Source organism: Pogona vitticeps, chromosome 4, assembly GCF_051106095.1.
Source record: "Pogona vitticeps strain Pit_001003342236 chromosome 4, PviZW2.1, whole genome shotgun sequence".
In the NCBI taxonomy this organism is placed as follows: domain Eukaryota; kingdom Metazoa; phylum Chordata; class Lepidosauria; order Squamata; family Agamidae; genus Pogona; species Pogona vitticeps.
In genome coordinates, this window is record NC_135786.1 from 139,410,629 (window position 1) to 139,429,231 (window position 18,603).

The window sequence follows — 18,603 nt, forward strand, 5'->3', positions numbered from 1 at the left end:
CACACAACGATGTTAATTGGTTCCAAAAAAATCAACGTTGTGTGAAACATCGTTCTGTGAAACACCATTTCCCATAGGAATGCATTGAAAACCGGTTAATCCGTTCCAATTGGAATGGATTGCCATCGCTGAGTGAAAATCCCCATAGGAAACATCGCTGTGTGAAACAATGTTTCCTCCATTGGAATGTATTGAAGCCAACTCAATACATTTCAATGGCTTTGCAAAGTCCTTTTTCGCTCCTGTAAAAGTGTCTTACAATGTTTGGACGCTGTTTTAAATGCTTGCACTGGTTAGCCCACCTCCTGAAACCTATGCAAACTGATTTTGGTGTTGTTCTGACACTTCGTTAATTTATGGCAATTTTTTGTTTTCTCCATTGAAAACCATTGAATGGTCTGTCTAATGGTTTCCAATGGAGAAAACAATAAATCATCATAAATTAACGAAGTGTCAGAACAACACCAAAATCAGTTTGCATAGGGTTCAGGAGGTGGGCTAACCAGTGCAAGCATTTAAAACAGCTTCCAAACATTGTAAGACACTTTTACAGGAGCGAAAAGGGAGATCGAGAAGGGCTTTAAAAGGCAAACGGAGATCAAAGAGCCCTTTCCCGATCTCCCTTTTCGCTCCTGTAAAAGTGTCTTACAATGTTTGGAAACTGTTTTAAATGCTTGCAATGGTTAGCCCACCTCCTGAAACCTATGCAAACTGATTTTGGTGTTGTTCTGACACTTCGTTAATTTTTGGTGATTTTTTGAATTTTCTCCATTGGAAACCATTGAATGGTCTGTCTAATGGTTTCCAATGGAGAAAATTCAAAAAATCACCAAAAATTAACGAAGTGTCAGAACAACACCAAAATCAGTTTGCATGGGTTTCAGGAGGTGGGCTAACCATTGCAAGCATTTAAAACGGCTTCCAAACATTGTAAGACACTTTTACAGGAACGAAAAAGAGACATCGTTGTGTGAAAATCCCCCATAGGAAACATCGCTGTGTGAGGCGGCAAATTTAACAGAAAAAGGCATCATTGTGTGAATTCATCGTTGTGTGAGGCACCCGTTGTGCGAGGCACCACTGTAATTTGAAACATTGTGTTTATTCTGAAGTTTTTGGTAGCCACTTCTGAGTACTTTCTCAACTGGAGATGGTTTGTTACATCCCCTGTAGTTCATCACAGGGAAAAAATGTCAGAAAATGGTCATAATGGAAATCTTGTTTATTTTAAATGCAGACTAGTTAGTTTTGTAAGAATCTTACATACGTAGAATTCCAATAGTCTGTTAAAATGCCAGATAATTTACTTATGGTCTTTGTCCTTAGTCTTATATGCCTGGTTCAAAATCTAAATGTGTAATTAAGAATAAAATAACTCAGCTAGTAAATATGAAAAATGACGAACCTTTTAGTGTGGAAATCTGTGTGTACTTTACTTACCATTTTGCTCATGTTGGCACAGAAGATACGTCTTTGGGTGTACAATAGAAACACACAGAGTATATGAGACAGAGTGTATTATTTTAGTATGGCTGCCAGAAGAGAGAATGAACTGGAATTTTGTCAGCCTTTCTTTTTATGCCTGACAAAATATGGTCTTTGGGTTGCTTTGATTTCTTACACAAGTAATAGAAGAAGCTGTTCGAACTTGTTCTTTCTGATAAAGAATCGTCTTCAGATTCAACAAATTTGCCCTATTTAAATATGTCTTAACAATAGCTAATTGACCGAAAGAAATCTCAAGTACAGCACAGACTGAACTTTTGCACTGTCCTCTTCTTTTTGAGCCTTATCTTCATTCTTCTTCCACTTTCCTCAAAGCTTTAGTTTTGCCACTTTGCCATATGGGTCTTCTATTCAGAAACACATCTTGCTTCTGAGAGTGGTTGTTCGATTAGATAGGTGGGGTATGAATGAATGAATGAATGAATGAATGAATGAATGAATGAATGAATGAATGAATGAATGAAACAAACAATGACTATCTTCCATTGTGAAAATATTCATACTGATAAAATGCCTGGGATTCCTAAGGAGGCTTTCTCAAAATAGCCGGCAAAGATTTTCAAAGAGAATTAAGCAATTTACCATGACCTAGTCTTATCCCACAGTGTACCATACTTTGTCTTTTTTCAGTTTATCCCACAGTGTGCAAGACAGTGGGCAAAATTATGTTGCTTAGTATAAGAAATGGCACTAGAGCAGGCCCATTAAATCAATGGGGATTTGGTGAGTTAATTCCTGCATACGGAGACTGCATACGGATAACACATGCCGCATTCTTTTATCCAGCCACATTATCCTTTCTGAACAGGTTCCCCATTAATAGGGTTGCATCCTTCCCCCCACTCTGTTTCACTTGCGCATCAATGATCTTGCCCCTTCCTTGTCGGAGGTTGTTAGTCATTGTCCTAGACTGGGTTCCCAGGCAATCTCATACTGTTATATGTCAACAATATGGTACTGCTATCACGTACTGATTGGCCTTGAAGGCTAATTGAAAACTGTGTTAGCTATCTTTCCTGCAACAAATTTACTCTCAATTATGGCAAATCTAAAATACTGTAGTCATATTCAATAAGAGCTAGAAATCTCAGTCTTGGATATTCCATGAGAGAGTTATCCATGAGAATTTAAATGCCTAGGGCTTAATTTTCACTATCTTAACTCATGGGCTAGACATCGCCAGTCCATTATTAACTTGGTGAAGCTGATGGTGCAAGCAGTACTTTGTTTTGCACAAATACTTTGTTTCATGTATGGGCTAGTGTACATATTCCTGGGTGTTCAAAGCCAAGGCTGTTTCCCAACTGCTATATGGGTCACCAATCTGGCTGGATGCCTTTAACTCCTCAGTGGAAAGACTCCAGGCCTTTTCTCTATATTTCCTGTGTGTCATATGCAGCTCTATGCCTGGAGGCAGGCTTAATCAGATTAGGGATACAAGCGTGGCTGAGACACTTTAAATACTGACTGAGAATATGCTTTGTGGCCACCAGTGACCCTTAATTAGGAGTGTCTTGTCTGATTCTTTACATTCTCCCAGTGTAAAACTGTTCATACAAAAGGTGTGGACCATGGCTATCTCCCTAGACCACCTGGGTGCTCTACCTTTTGCTCAGTCTTAGAGACTGCTCAAAGAGAGACTCCTGGATATGGAAAGGCAAGAACTCTTTGTGGCAGTCTGCAAAGTATGCTCATCTTTAAATCTACAATTGCCATTATATATCAATAAATCAGCCTGTTATTTATATTTCATAAAGAGTCCACACGAACGGCAGGTTTTCACCCTAGCTAAATGTAATGTACCTCCATCCAATGTCTTATATGGTAGATTTAATTTGCAACTTCTGGAACACGGCTCTGCCCTGGTAAATCTGGGTCCACAGAGTCCCTGCAGCACATGCTTCTCTACTGCGCCATGTACAATGACATTCGCTCTTCCAACCTGGAATTGATCCTTGTTAGTTTTACTGGACAGGTGGAGGAGGCAATCTTGTACAATCTTCTGGTCGGTGTGAATAAAACCTATACCAGACAGATCGCCAACTTTATTAGTTTATTAATTCAGCGGTGTATAACTCAACTTTTAACAAACCCACCTGTTTATTCTTATTGGATGCAATTAATTTTTCCTTTCTGTATAAGTTACAGATCATGGACATTGGTGTTACCTTGGAACTATCTATGCGCTGCTATATTGTGCTTTTATTGAGACTTTTTAACCTGTTTCATACGGGGTATATATCCCCCATCTACAGTGGTGCCCTGCATAGCGACGTTAATCCGTTCCAGGAAAAATGACGCTATCCGGAAACGTCGCTATGCGGGGGGGAACCCCGTAGGAACGCATTAAACTCCGTTTAATGCATTCCTATAGGGACAAAACTCACCGCTAAGCGGGAACTCTCAATCTGGCCGCCTTTTTCACCACCTCGGTAAGTGAGGAATTGGCGCGAAAACGCTGCGGGCGGCCATTTTCTTCTTCCGGCGGCCATTTTGGAACCACCGATCAGCTGTTCCAAAACATCGCAATGCAATGTTTACCCTATTCAGAACATCGCAATGTGATTGCATTAGCGATCGCAAAAAAAGTGTCGCTATGCGGATTCGTCATTAAACGGTGCGCTTGTTAAGCGAGGCACCACTGTATTTGAATACTGCTATTTGCTTTATATTTTTATGCCAATAAAGGTTATGATGATGGTGAATTAAGTGAGAGTAAGCTAAAGTGAGTTGCAGTTAGAGTAAGCTAATTTGAATCAATGGAATTTACAGAGAAGTTGACTCATCCAAACCCCATTGATTCAGTGGGATTTACTATGTCAAGCACAGGATTTTGGTCTTTATCTTTTCTCAATTTAGATTCTGGAAGAGATCTTGTATTGAACAGGGTTGTTTGTTTATTGTTTTGAGGTATATACACACTCTGTAGTGTTTGGGACACTCTCTGGGAATTGTACAACATAATTATGTGAAGAGCACTTTACCTCCCAGTGAGTTGGGCACTTGCATTATGAGTTAAACCTTTGTTATGCGTATGTGTTTCGAAAAGTACACACACAAAACATTGAGTACTAAAAACCCAAAGTTTCTAGTAAAGCTTTCAGCCATAATTAGTCTCCCCATATTGATTTTTTCATTACTGTATAGTATATCTTGTGCTTCTTCCAATGCCATACTGTTATTGACTTGCACTTTAAAAAATTGTTCTGTTTCTCTGTTTTGCACATGTGAAACATATACGGCAACTATTTTTATTCATTACCAATTCTAGAAACATAGTAATGGAAAATAAATTAATAGTAATCTGTTTATCTGCTTTGAGCTAAGAAATTTGTACTTGGAGGTATTCTTGCCTAGAATTTGTCCAGCCTCTTTCTTAGGATGCAGAATTGTTCTTAATCTCAAGGGCCAAGTTGGTACTGGACATGCATGTGGTGTCCGTGTGATGTCACTCACTCCTCTGCTGTCATGAGTACTCCAATGTGATTGTCTACAACCTGTTGTCTCACATTCACATGCACCCACCCATACCTTCTAGAAGACTCATTGCAGTAGAGGAGAGACAATCTTTAGGATGGATGTTGTTATGTTAGGCAGGGAAGGTTTAGCTTCTCCTCAGTTGTCTCATGAAGGTGATTCCTGCATGGCATTTAGGGAGGGAGGAAGTCAGAGGGGAGGATGTGTGTGAAAGAAGAGGAAGGTCAGAGCTAAGATTGGTAATCTCTGATCATTGGTGAGAGAGGAAGGGTTTTCAACTGGCTAGGTGGGTACCAGTTATAGTGCCAGAAGTTCCCTATTTCTGTTTTACCCAGTTGCCTGAAAACGTTCAGAGTTTCTCTAAGCCCAGCAGAGGGGAAAATAAAAGATATCATGCAGCCTTGAATCTGAATTTGCTTTCTGAAAAGGGAGCGAGAGCTACGTAGTTGTAAAGAAACTGCCATTCTCTTTTTCTTAATTAAAAATCTTACCCACTTTTCCCTCCATTGTATTGTAACTTATATTTTAATTTTTGCTTTCAAAGTGGTGTGCAAGTTCTTACACATCATACAAATGGTTAACAGGTAAAGGTAAAGGTTCCCCTTGACATTTAGTCCAGTCATGTCCGACTCTAGGGGGCGGTGCTCATCCCCACCTCCAAGCCATAGAGACAGCGTTTGTCCATAGACAAGTTTCCGTGGTCACGTGGCCAGCGCGACTAGACACGGAACACCCACCGTGGTGGTACCTATTTATCTATTCGCATTTACATGCTTTTCAACGGGTAGGTTGGCAGGAGCTGGGACAAGCAATGGGAGCTCACTCTGTCGCATGGATTCGATCTTACAACTGCTGGTCTTCTGACCTTGCAGCACAGAGGCTTCTGCAGTTTAACCTGCAGCGCCACCACATCCCCTATACAAATGGTTAGCATGTAGCTAATCTAGACAACTGAAATTTAGAACAAGCAGCTACTTTGGTGGAAGGCTCTTAAATGTTATCTGCCGGGAGCACTCTCCTTTTTTGGATACAGTGGATCGAGCAGAGATGTCCACGCTCTGCCTTGCTCGGTGAGTCTTGATCTCTTTCAGTCTGTGACGCCAGATATTGTGGACAAAGCACTTGATTGCTGTTGGTCCACCACCTCATCCCTTGATCCTTGCCCGGCCGGGCTAAGCGGCCAGGCCTACAACAACGGAATGGGCCACAGCAATAATTAATGGGTCTTTCCTCAAGGAGACACTCATTAGGCCCATAAGGAAGAAATCAAATTTGGCGGCGAACGATATTGGCAATTACAGATCCGTCACCAATGTTTCTTTCATTAGCAAAGTGGTGGAGAGGGTGGTGGCCGACCAGCTTCAGGTTCATTTGGATGAAACAAATTCCCTGGATCCATTCCAGTCGGGTTTCAGGCCACACCATGGTAGAGAAATAGCATGGGTCGCCCTGTTGGATGACCTATTGAGGGAGGCTGACGGGCAGAATGTCTCTGTTGGTCCTCCTCAATATCTCAGCCGCCTTTGATACCATCGACCACGGTATCCTCCTGAGGAGGTTCTCCGAGCTGGGAATTGGTAGCCTGGCATTAGCCTGGCTCTGATCCTTCTTGGAGGATCGTCCTCAGAGAGCTCAGCTTGGAGAGAGAGTTTCGGCGCCGTGGAGCCTCAACTGTGGAGTTCTGCAGGGCTCGATTATTTCCCCAATGCTGTTTAATATCTATATGAGGCTGCTGGGTGAGGTCATCAGGGGGTGTGGGGCTTCATGCCATGATCTCCTTTTCTCCAACCACAGTGGATGCTGTTCTGTCCCTTCAGCGCTGTTTGGAGACTGTACTGCAGTGGATGCAGGAAAATGGGCTGAGGCTGAACCCGGGCAAGACAGAGGTCCTGAGGATGGGTAGCCCCATCATCGGTGGTCTGGGAAACTCCCTTTCTTTTGGGGGTGTGACTCTTACCGCGAAGACTGAGGTTCGCAGCTTGGAGGTCCACCTGGATCCGGTGCTCACCATGGAAACTCAGGTGGCGTCAGTGGCCCACTCCAGCTATTTCCATCTGTGGCAGATTGCCCAGCTGCATCCCTGTCTTGATTTTGGGGTGCTCACCACTCTGGTCCATGCACTTGTAATCTCGAGATTAGACCACCGTAATGCACTCTACATAGGACTACCTTTGAGATTGATGCGGAAGCTTCAAATGGTGCAGAATGCGGCAGCCAGACCTCAGTGGGATGAGAAAACATCAACATATCTCCCCCACTCTTGGCCACCTTGCATTGGCTGCCCATTCACTTCTGTACTGACTTCAAAGTTTTAATGATTACATATAAAGCCCTAAACGGTTTAGGACCTCAATATCTGGCAGAACGCCTCTTCCCACCTAGATCTACTCGTATCACTCGCTCTAGCCAGGAGCGGCAGCCAAGGAGCCTGACGCTGAGAGAGGTCCGGAAAGAAAAAACAAGAAACCGGGCCTTCTCGGTGTTGGATCCCCGTCTTTGGAACAATCTCCCCTCTGAGATCCATCTGGCCCCTTCTCTAGGTATTTCCAAAAAGCCAACTTAAGACCTGGCTGTTCAGGCAGGCCTTCCCTCCGGGCACCACTTAATCTATTCTCTTATTCTTCATCTTGAATGGCCTTCTCTTGTTGTGATGTTGTTATTTTAATTGTTTTAAATTTAATTGCTGTGAGCCGCCCAGAGTAGACATTGTCTAGATGAGCGGCATATAAGTTTAATAAATGAATGAATGAATGAATGAATGAATGAATGAATGAATGAATGAATGAATGAATGAATTGTGTATATAATATATTCTTCAAAAATCTAGCAGTTTTGTATCAGTTAAACTAATGCACAGACACATAGCGAATATACAGTAGATGATTAAGTTTGTGTCTTAGCCTGACTTAAATTTCTTCTCCAAATCCAGTTAATTAATATTTATCTATCTATTGTAGTGATTGATTATACTATATTATGCTGTAGCAGTATTGTGACTAATTACAGGGCTGAGAATTAGCCAAGTATGTAGGACATGAGGCTCTTAAAGGGTTGTTGATACGCAAACTACACAGATGAGTTTGTACCATCCACAAAGGGTAGCCGCTATGGCAAGCGCTTCTTAGATCTCTTCCAACACTCCAGATGACCTTCTCAGTAGTCCTCAAATAGTTCAGCTTGATGGTGATGTTTATGTTCTTACCTCTCCAGCTATCAGGCTAAGTGGTGTTTGACCTCTGTTTGATCTAGGTAGTTAAATGTACATGCATACATTTCAGTCTGTTATTTCTTTCCCCATAGAGCAGCTGGCATAAATGTGTTTCTTCCCTTGTTCAGCATCAGTAATTCAATACCTTGTTCTTTAGTGATGTGTTGTTTTATTCTTGGTTTTAGGCATTATGGCAGGTTCAAACAGGTCTGGAGATCTTCGAGATGCTCAAAAATCTATTCCAACTGGAACAATTCTGGCCATTTCAACAACATCATTTATCTGTATCCTTTTAATGAAATTTAAAGAGATCCAAGTTTCATATTTCTGGTCTGTGAATAATGAGGTCTACTGTTAGGTGATTTGGGGGGGGGCTAATAGTGCTTTTCTCCTTACACTTTCCTTTGCAGTTAATATAGTTGTCGCAATTTTAGTTTTCTATCTAGCCTGTTGTATGTAATAAATAATAGGAGATAAAATGGAACATAACCAGTCAGAATTAAATGCTTGTGAGTCTTCCTGTTTTTGCGGGAGAGCAAACCAATATTTCATTCTTTCCTGGTGAAAATGTAAGTTCAACATGCTTAACACAGGAAAGGGCCTTCTCTGTTGCTGCTGCCAGACTCTGGAACTCCCTCCCATGGGAAGCCAGACTGCCCCCATCTTTGTTGTCCTTCTGTAAAGCAGGCAAAGACCTTTCTCTTCAGAAAGGCTTTCCCTTAGTGACTGGCAGTCTCAGATGGGTTTTTAAAATGGATTGTTGTGCTCTGTTGCTTTTAAATGTGTTTTTAGTATTGATTTTATTTATCATTTTTAACATAATGCTTGTTTAGTCCTTTTTAATATTTGCAAACTTATTATTTCTAGCTTTATAAATATTGTATTTTCAATTATGTAAGCTGCCTTGGGTCTTAAAGAGAAAGGCAGGGTAAAAATCCGTTAAATACATAATAAAGTTTAATACGAATGTATCCTAATGCTATTTTTGTAATTCTTCCACAGACTTAGGAATCTCCTCCCTTACCCACCCAGTTTTATGTGCATTTGCATTCCTTGAATCTTACTTACAGATCTTTCCTGTATAATCCTTTTTGGAGCCTGTATAGAAGGAGTTGTCTTGAGGGACAAGTATGTAAAACAGCAGACACTCACCTTCATTTTTAAAAAATGCATGTGCACACATTAGTGGTGGCAATTTAAGGGACTGAAAATGTGAATTGAGAAGCTGTGACAGCCTAGAAGCAGGTGTAGCAAAACCAGTATCATTATCTTTCTTTCTGAAAAAGAAGTCCCTTGAACTTTTTAAATTGCATTTTTGTTCAACATAAGGCATGCATGGTTATGTACCTGATTATGATTGTCTTTCTAAAGTAGCTTGGTCCCTGCGTGAATGGAACTAGCCAGCTTAACTCTTTTTTTCTTGTTTAATGTTGCATGTGACTTTTACCCACAAGATTTGGAGAAGCAGTTAATGGAAACCTAGTGATCGGTACACTGGCATGGCCCTCTCCGTGGGTTATTGTAATTGGCTCATTCTTTTCCACATGTGGTGCTGGTCTCCAGAGTCTCACTGGTGCTCCGCGACTGCTCCAGGCAATTGCTAGAGATGGCATTGTACCATTTCTTCAAGTGAGTTTTTGCCTTCAGTTTTTTTCCCCCCAGCACTTTTGCAATTCCACTGCAAAGCAATTTGTTGGGTAACCCAATTCTAAGTCTTTAACTTTGTCTAGGAACACAGATTCTTTGCTCTATCATTAAGATAGTTGTGGTTGATGAACACATTCCTCTCAAGAATGGCCAGAGACAGTATAGCCACAGCTGTTAAAGCAAGAGATATTCAGACTTCATGGTACAGCAGTGTAGTAGCAATGCACAGACTGAATCATGCCTCCACCCCTTCAAGAAGAATATGGTGTAGATTTCCCCATAAAAGAGAGTTGCCATAACATGGATGAAAATGTGAGGAGACTGATTATGATGGGCCCTGGGTTTCTGCATATTGGCACATTTTGTGACCTAAATCCTCTACATTGGCTGTTCTGTGTTCGCATTGTAACATTTGTCAATGATACATGATTGAATTTCTCTTCTGGACCATGCTAGTTTCCCATTCCATACTAGTTTGCAAACTAATCTAGTAAGCTGTGGACAAAAAGTTATGTTCAGTCTAAAATACAAAGGACTGGTGAGGCATACTGCACCAGCTTTTTACTACCTTCTTGAAATGATGAGAGTTGTAACCTGTTACATCTCAGAGGAGGCCATATTACATTTTAACTTAGGAGTATGCCTCTGGCCCCAGCCATTCCCAAACTGAAAATGGAAGAGGCTCTTCTTCCAACTCTCCCCTCCCCTTCAGTCTCCAGTGAAGAAGGATTTTTTATGCCATAAGCTTCCAAATTCAAATCCACTCAGAGCACATCAGCTCTGGTGTTCCCCTCTCCCTATGGCAAGGGCAATCAGAGAACAGCAGTCCTCAAGCTGCTTCAGCTTCGTGTTTAGCAAATAACAGCATCTTTTCAGGGGGTAATATGATAGCCTACTTAAACTACTGAATTTATGCATGTTAGGAATTGATGTATTTGAAATAGATTTAATGCACTTTTCTTTTTTTAAAAAAAATGTAGGTATTTGGTCATGGAAAATCAAATGGGGAACCTACATGGGCTCTGCTCCTCACTGCATTTATCTGTGAGATAGGCATTCTGATAGCTTCCCTGGACAGTGTAGCTCCAATCCTTTCCATGTGAGTATGCGCATATAGATTTTCTTTCTCTGCTTCTTTAAAATGTTTCTAATCAGGCCTACATCAGTAGATTTCAAGAAAGCATACAGTCAGTAAAACAATGCATCTTAAAACGATGTAAGAGAAACAGGCCATGAGTTTTAACAGATTTCTTAAAAATTACAATTCAATAGAAGAAGTAGAAATGATAAAATATTACTAATTTATGAAGCATTGAAGTACAAATCGATGTTCCGGGAGGGGATGGAGAATTCTAGTAACAGCAAAGTGTAACTGAGAATGGGTGATCAGGAAACTGAGGATGTGTACTTGTATTCACTGAAGACAGAGTTCACTAAGAAGTTTTAATAGAATACAAGAAGAAAGAGGAAACAAATGTTTAAAAAAATATACTATAATACGATAGCAGCATGCAGAACAATTTAAGCAAGCTGAAGAATAACAAGTCATAGGAAAAAAAATTTGAAAGACAACCCAGAAAGGTGAAATAAACATATGTTGCAATAGGAAATACAACAGATAATGAGAAAGTGAACAGAAATTCTGTGTGTGTCAAGAATAAGAAATGGATTACTTTTATTGAGATTCAGAGATAATAATGTTATTAAAAAGCCATCAAGACTGGGCAATTGAGTAGAGGTGGAAGGAAAAAAAATCAAGGATTGAGTGAGGCTCTTGCCTACAGAATCTTGTTGAGATCCTGATGTTGCATTTGTGTTGCAACATTTCCTGTTGGGAATATTGTCAATTATTTCAAATTGAATAAATAAATAAAATAATATAATAGGGAGCTAAGAGCATTTGAGAATATTTCTGGTTCTCAAAACATGAGGAAAGAATTGTGTTTATGGATGGCTGTTAATAAAGACAACATCTTTCTCCACCTCACTCTGGAATATTTATTTATTTTATTTATTTGTTCGATTTATATCTCGCCCATCTGGTATATTCTATCACTCTTATATAGGATAAGCAAATGTGTTTTCTTATGTCATTGTACACTCATTTTTCCACCTTCAAAAGACAAATAACACAGAGCAGGACAATTACTTTTAATGTTGTCTGTCTGCCTGCCTGCCTGTCTGTCCGTCTGTCTACTTGCTGCCTAGACCCCAGAATTGGGACCCAAGGCAGCTTACAATACAGGAGGAGGATGACTAAGTCAGCTTTGTAAATAAGCCTACCTAAGTTATTTCCCTGGGATTGTATATTTTTCTAACCTCTCACATATTGAGGAAAAAGCATTTATTTCTCTATGTCTAGCACAGAAATCAAGCTCACTGGCAAAGAAGCAACAGTCTAGTTTGTTCCTTTTCTGCCAGCCTGCTTGGAATTGCCTAACAGCTATAGTGACGATATAGTATACTAAATGCAGTGGTGGAATAAATGATACTTAATGTTACAGGAGAAACGCCATTCTTAGCAGTAGTCCCATGACAAGGACGATATTATCATTACTCCCTGAAGCAGGTCACTCCCAAGATGTAGAAGGCATTTGCTGAAAGCCTGCAGCCTCCTTCTTAACTCCTGGAAGCCCATGTTCATTGTATGCTTTGAATGGACTTCTGTCCTTTTGAAATAACACTGCACAGGCAATTGTGTCCAGTATGTGTCCCAGCCCTTGATTGTTGAGAACTGTCAGACTGGCTCTTTGTGTCTACAGGAACCTTGACAGTTACTATTCATCCGTGTAACTTTCAAACTTGCTTTTCCTTTTATCTACATCTCTGTTCCCAAGACTAAAATGAATGGCAGGATTCATTTAAATTGTAAATGTGTTTTTCTTTTTAGGTTTTTCCTTATGTGTTATCTGTTTGTGAACCTGGCATGTGCAGTTCAGACTCTTCTCCGTACCCCAAACTGGAGACCTCGTTTCAAGTATTATCACTGGTATGGCATAGTCTTTACAAATCCATTTTTGAAGGACTTAAACAAATGTTTCATTTACATGCATTCTATTTTGTAAAGAAGTATGGTTACTATGAATAGTTTCTCAGGTATTATTTTTCATCACTTAAGATAAAAGATCATGTGTAATTCCTTTAAGAAGCGGGGAAGAAACATGGATTTCTCTGTTGTTTAATCTCTTTTTTCTCAGTAGTCACAAAATAGTAAATAGCAGCAACAAGATCATGATAGCTGTTGTAAAAGAGACACTAATTAAAAACTATTGGAGACAACTTAAAGAAAATTAGAAGGTGCTTTAATCAGAGTACATTTTTAGCAAATCCTTTTGCTTAAGGTAGTAAATAAAACTAGAGTAGGCCCATTGAATCTAGGGGGATTTATTGAGTCAACTCCATAAGTTCCATTTATTCAAATGGGCCTACTCTAACTGCAGCTTGCTATGCTAATATAAGTCACAGCTAGAGTAGACCGATTGAAACAGTGGAGTTTATGAAGAGGTTGACTCACCAAATCCCTAGTGCAATTTACTATGCTAAGCAACAGGATGTGGGCCAATATATTTATAATTAGTCCTTACATTCTATTTGGCTTACTGTTAATTCACTAATGAGTTGTGCTCTGGATGTCATCTTTTATTTAGTACAGAAACACTGGGGCAAGAGAAAAAGGAAATATGCCCCTTTGGGGAATGGTAAAACACTTCTACCTGGAAACCCCTGAAAGGGTCGGAGTAAGTCAGCACATGAATATATATATATAAAAGCCACCTTCCTGTCTTTAATCTTAGAACTGCAGAACTGGGCGGGACTCTGTGGATCATAAAGTCCAGCCTCTGTCATAGAGGCACAGTGAGGAATCAAACTCCCACCCTCTGGCTCCACAGCCAGATAACCTAACTCACTGAGCTGTCCGTTCAAGAAATAGATATGGGTGTTCTGGTTCATGTGCTGCTGTTTTGGGGAGGTGAGATGTTAATGGTTTCTTGCCATATTGTTACTCCTTTCTCAGCCTTACTTGTCTCTGAGGATTGTTTAAGCAGTTTGTGAGTTTCCAGAGGGAGCCTAGAAAAACTTATATGTGTACAGTACTTGCTTGCATTCAGTACTGTTTAGTTTATTATCTAGAGAGACTTATTATTTTTATTCTACAATATTTAGTAGGAAATGTTCATAAATGTTGCCAAGTTTTTTTCTTTTCTTTTAGGACTCTTTCATTCCTGGGGATGAGTTTGTGCCTTGCCTTGATGTTCATTTGCTCTTGGTATTATGCCTTGGTTGCTATGCTGATAGCAGGATGCATTTACAAATACATAGAATACAGAGGGTGAGAGTACAATTTATTTGTCTTCCAGTATAGTTTCTCAAATGAGAATCGTAACAGGGCAACTTATTCTGTCTTATAAATAAAAGCAACGAATATTTGATACTATCAGTTGAAATTACTTTCATTTAGAGAAATAACTGCCTCCCATTGACTTTGAAAGATAATGTTGGAGGGGGGGGAGATGCAAAAGATACATTTGAGGGGAGAAACATGAAGGCATCATTTAGTTATTCAGTGGATCAAGAACTTGCCCTGTTCACATTTCCTGAAATAACCATGCAGCTGTGTATTTATGCAACCCCCCCTATTTGTTTTAGCGAAACAGGATATGTCAGGGAAGTATCTGGCAGGCCTTTAGTTTGTCACTTGTGTTTCAAAGGCCTGCGCTTCCATTCTAGTTGTGCCATAATTTGTTGGGGGTTTTTTAAGAATAAAGCATATCTTTTGGAAACAGATTTAAAGATGATTTATCTCTGCAGAGTGTTAGAAAAACAATTTTCCGTGTTTGTCACCTTCAATCAAGAAATTCTAATCTTAGATCCATCGAAATGTTGTTAGTTTTCCCCCTAGGTTTGCATTCATGGAATTCATTTGTTATTACTGTTCTTTACACAGTTATAGCAATGGTTTAAATGGCAGCAGAGTCAAGGAGAGTACTTCTCTAAAATAAAACATAACTTAGAACGTTGTGTCACTCAGAACTCCAAGATAGATCTGTACCTTGTCTGTGTAGAATACCAAAAAGGACACTCTTCTAGTGATTCCTTTTTATGTCTGCTTTTCAGAGCTGAAAAAGAATGGGGAGATGGAATCCGTGGTTTATCTTTGAATGCTGCCCGCTATGCTTTGCTTCGGGTTGATCAAGGCCCTCCTCATACCAAAAACTGGAGGTGAGAATAAGCCCATTGAATAAACTAAAATCACATCATCTTATATCCACTTACTTGGGAGGTATTCCTCAGTGGACACATGTAGGATTTTGCTTGGAGAAGTGAATTTCATGGAAGTAACTCAATATTGAGGAATCTCCTCATGCCAGCATATGGGAAACAGCATGATGCACAGCAGCAAATTGCCACTAATTTATAATTCCCCATTTGGGTTCCTCATTGTGCACTTCTTGGGTGGCTTGGCATATGACCAAAAATCCAAGCAAGTACTTTCTTAAAAGCAGCAGTTTGCCACTGTTGAGCTACACTATTTCCTTTTCGCCAGTATAACTGTAGAAGATGATTTTGGTTACTGATAAAAATCCTATTAAAATTGGGAAGGTTCTTTTTATTTCACAACTCTGACTTTATTTCAGAAAATACTTTTAAGTTTCATAATAGTGAGAATTAGATTGTATGGAGAATTAGTGCAGGGAAAGTGCCCCAGAGGGAGACCACAGCTGCGATACAAGGATATCTGCAAGCAGGATCTGAAGGCCCTAGGAATGGACCTCAACAGTTGGGAAAACCTGACCTCTGAGCGTTCAGCCTGGAGGCAAGAGGTGCAGCATGGCCTCTCCCAATTTGAAGAGACCCTTGTCCAGCAGGCCGAGGCAAAGGGGCAGTCCTGAAACCAGCAAAACCAGGGAACTGGACAGGGGGCGGATTGTATTTGTCTTCAGTGTGGAAGGGATTGTCACTCTCGAATTGGTCTTCTCAGCCACACTAGACGCTGTTCCAAGTCCTCTATTCAGAGCACGTTACCATAGTCTCTCAAGACTGAAGGATGCCTACAACAAGACTGTACATCTAAGATAGGCAATAGGCTGCAGTTCTCATCATCCTTCACTTGTTTGCTGTTATGACTAGTGTTTGAATGGTATTTGGAGATCCATGGGTTGTCAACCTCTGCTGTAAATTATAGTACAGTATATCTGACAGCATCATTGTAAAATATAAGCTGTTCTTGCTGCTTGGACTCTGCTGTTTTAACTGCCTGCTGGGTCAGTATTAATAATTTGTGTGGCTGGGTGGTCAAACCTGAGTCATACAAATTAACTACTGTAGCTTCCTTCCATTATGATAAACCATAGATGATATTTATCTCTGAACTCACTAGTAACTCATAATGCCAGCTGTGAATTATTTATTTTAGATCGTATGTTAATGCTTTCTCCTTATTTTCCTGATCGTTCAGTTTCTGTTAAAAATTGTTTTAGAGCTTTATTTCTTCTTTTACTTCTCTTATATTGAATCTTTCTGCCATTTGGTTTTGTCTGTTTGGCGATTAACCTCATTGAGATTAAGCTCCTCATGGGTCCCACAGAAGGGCATGCTACGCAGTAAAGAGGCACATTGGGCATACAGTCAAGTGAAGGCTGCGTCCATTCTTGATTACTCTAGTTGAAAACAAGGGAAACTTCCCCTATCTACCCAGTCCCATCACATGTTCTGTTTCTTGGTCGCATTAGAATGTGAGTAAATGTTAGGAATGGGTTTTCACATGTATCGAAATCTATAGTCATCACATATTTCCATTCTGTACTTCACCTGCATCTACTGTTTGTTTTTATGTTGCACTTCAGACCACAGGTCTTGGTTTTGTTGAATTTGGATTCAGAAGAGTTGGTGAAACACCCTCGGCTACTTTCCTTTACCTGTCAATTAAAAGCTGGAAAGGGTTTGACCATTGTGGGGTCTGTACTTCAAGGAATATATTTAGACAAATACACAGAAGCTCAAAGAGCTGAGGAGGTACGTATATTTCTGAAAAACAGTGACAGTAAAACTGGCATATATTCTTGTCTTGGGGTTCAAATACAATAGAATTGAAGATCGAAATTCACAGTTGTTTATCTGTAGTAACATATAGTGAAGTTTAAGTACTGGTTTTGGAATATCCTAATGTTATTGATTTCACATATTATTTAGTTGTGTCTCTTTAGAAAATAAGAGTTTTCAAATTTTGGGATATTCAAATATGATTAAATGATGACAAATAGCTAGAGTTGTTGAATATAATTGATAAATATTAGCAGTCATCACTTTATCCAGTTATTTCATGATTTGATCAATGTAACCTTCTGGCACATTGATCAAATCATGAAACAACTGGATAAAGTGATAACTGCTAATATTTATCAATTATATTCAACAACTCTAGTTATCACTTTATCCAATTATTTCATGATTTGATCAATGTGTCAGAATGTTACTGAGCTTCAAATTGTGTTCTTTTTAAAAAGTAATGCATTCTCCCTTTCCCTCTCTTTGGACATAGCTTAATAATATTGCCTTCTTCCAATTCTGTGATTTTTATGATACTTTTTTAAAATTATAGTTTAGAAATACAAAGATGGCCACACCCTCAGCATGTAGTAGGAATATGAGATTACTTGTCATTACACTATAAATAATCCAACGACATTACTGATTGTTCTATTATTTTTAGAAAGGAATGTTGTTATGCCCTTCTCAGTCTCCCAACACAACACATTGGTTTAAATCTTGTCTATGTACATTCCATGGCTCATGACAGCATTAATCAGGGCAGTTTTTTTTTTTAAAAAAGTAAACACTTCCACCTCCTGCCATAAAGCCCTCACAGGTTCCAATCCCTTCCCAGGGAGGGCTGAGGGGAGAACTTAAATGAACAGGATTTCAGCCCTTATGTCTGGTTGTGGTATTTTCAAGATCGGCAATGATAGCTGTATGACTAGTAGAGAATGCAGAGAATAACTAATTAATTAGTCTGAGACGGGCCAAGTGCAAATAGAGAGCTGAATGCAGTGTTCTCTGTAGCTAGCATAGATGTGTTGAAATCTGTAGGACTAAGGTAGGTGGTAACTAAAAGTCCCATGCATGGTTCTGCTTCAGTAGGGACTAACATTGGATATAGCCCATAACGCCAAATCATGAGTAAGATGTCCTCCATCTCCCATTCTAATAACCCATTCCCTTTGCATCTTTGCCTTCACGCTTGATGTTACCCTAGTAATAGAGAGGTAGAATGTGCAGTATGAAACCAGTGTGGGTTTACAAGTTATGTTTCCTGCCTGTATAGTGATCACTTACATATCAAATTTTTTTTTTACAAACAGAACAAGTTGGATTTGATAGCAACTTGAAAGTAGTTTCTATATGGTTTATAAAAACAGAATTGCCCCTTCATGGATTTCTGCCTTGTCGTGGCAAAGGGGCTTGAGTAATTCAGAGAAGCTATGGGCTATCCGTGCAGGGACACCCAAGACGGACAGGTCATAGTGGAGAGTTCTGACTAAACGCGATCCACCTGGAGCAGGAACTGGCAAGCCACTCCAGTATCTTTGCCAAGAAAACCCCATGAACAGAAACAAAAGGCTAAAAGATATGACGCTGGAAGATGGGCCCCTGAGGTCGGAAGGTGTCCAACATGGTACTTAGGAAGAGCGGAGGACAAGTACAAGTAGCTCCAGAGCTAATGAAGTGGTTGGGCCAAAGCTGAAAGGACACTTAGCTGTGGATGT

General features: G+C 39.9%; 1 protein-coding gene across 5 annotated transcripts in view; it reads left to right on the forward strand.

Annotated features, from left to right (window-relative positions):
* Positions 1–18,603, forward strand: part of SLC12A7 (solute carrier family 12 member 7) — a 136,557-nt gene that overhangs the window by 77,924 nt on the left and 40,030 nt on the right. For all 5 annotated transcript variants that reach the window (XM_072998467.2, XM_020797151.3, XM_072998468.2 and 2 more), the window contains exons 10-17: positions 8,377–8,475; positions 9,262–9,319; positions 9,646–9,820; positions 10,819–10,937; positions 12,729–12,827; positions 14,049–14,168; positions 14,954–15,058; positions 16,684–16,852. In XM_072998467.2, the coding sequence (XP_072854568.2) occupies positions 8,377–8,475; positions 9,262–9,319; positions 9,646–9,820; positions 10,819–10,937; positions 12,729–12,827; positions 14,049–14,168; positions 14,954–15,058; positions 16,684–16,852 (944 nt within the window). The remainder of the gene's footprint in view (positions 1–8,376; positions 8,476–9,261; positions 9,320–9,645; positions 9,821–10,818; positions 10,938–12,728; positions 12,828–14,048; positions 14,169–14,953; positions 15,059–16,683; positions 16,853–18,603) is intronic.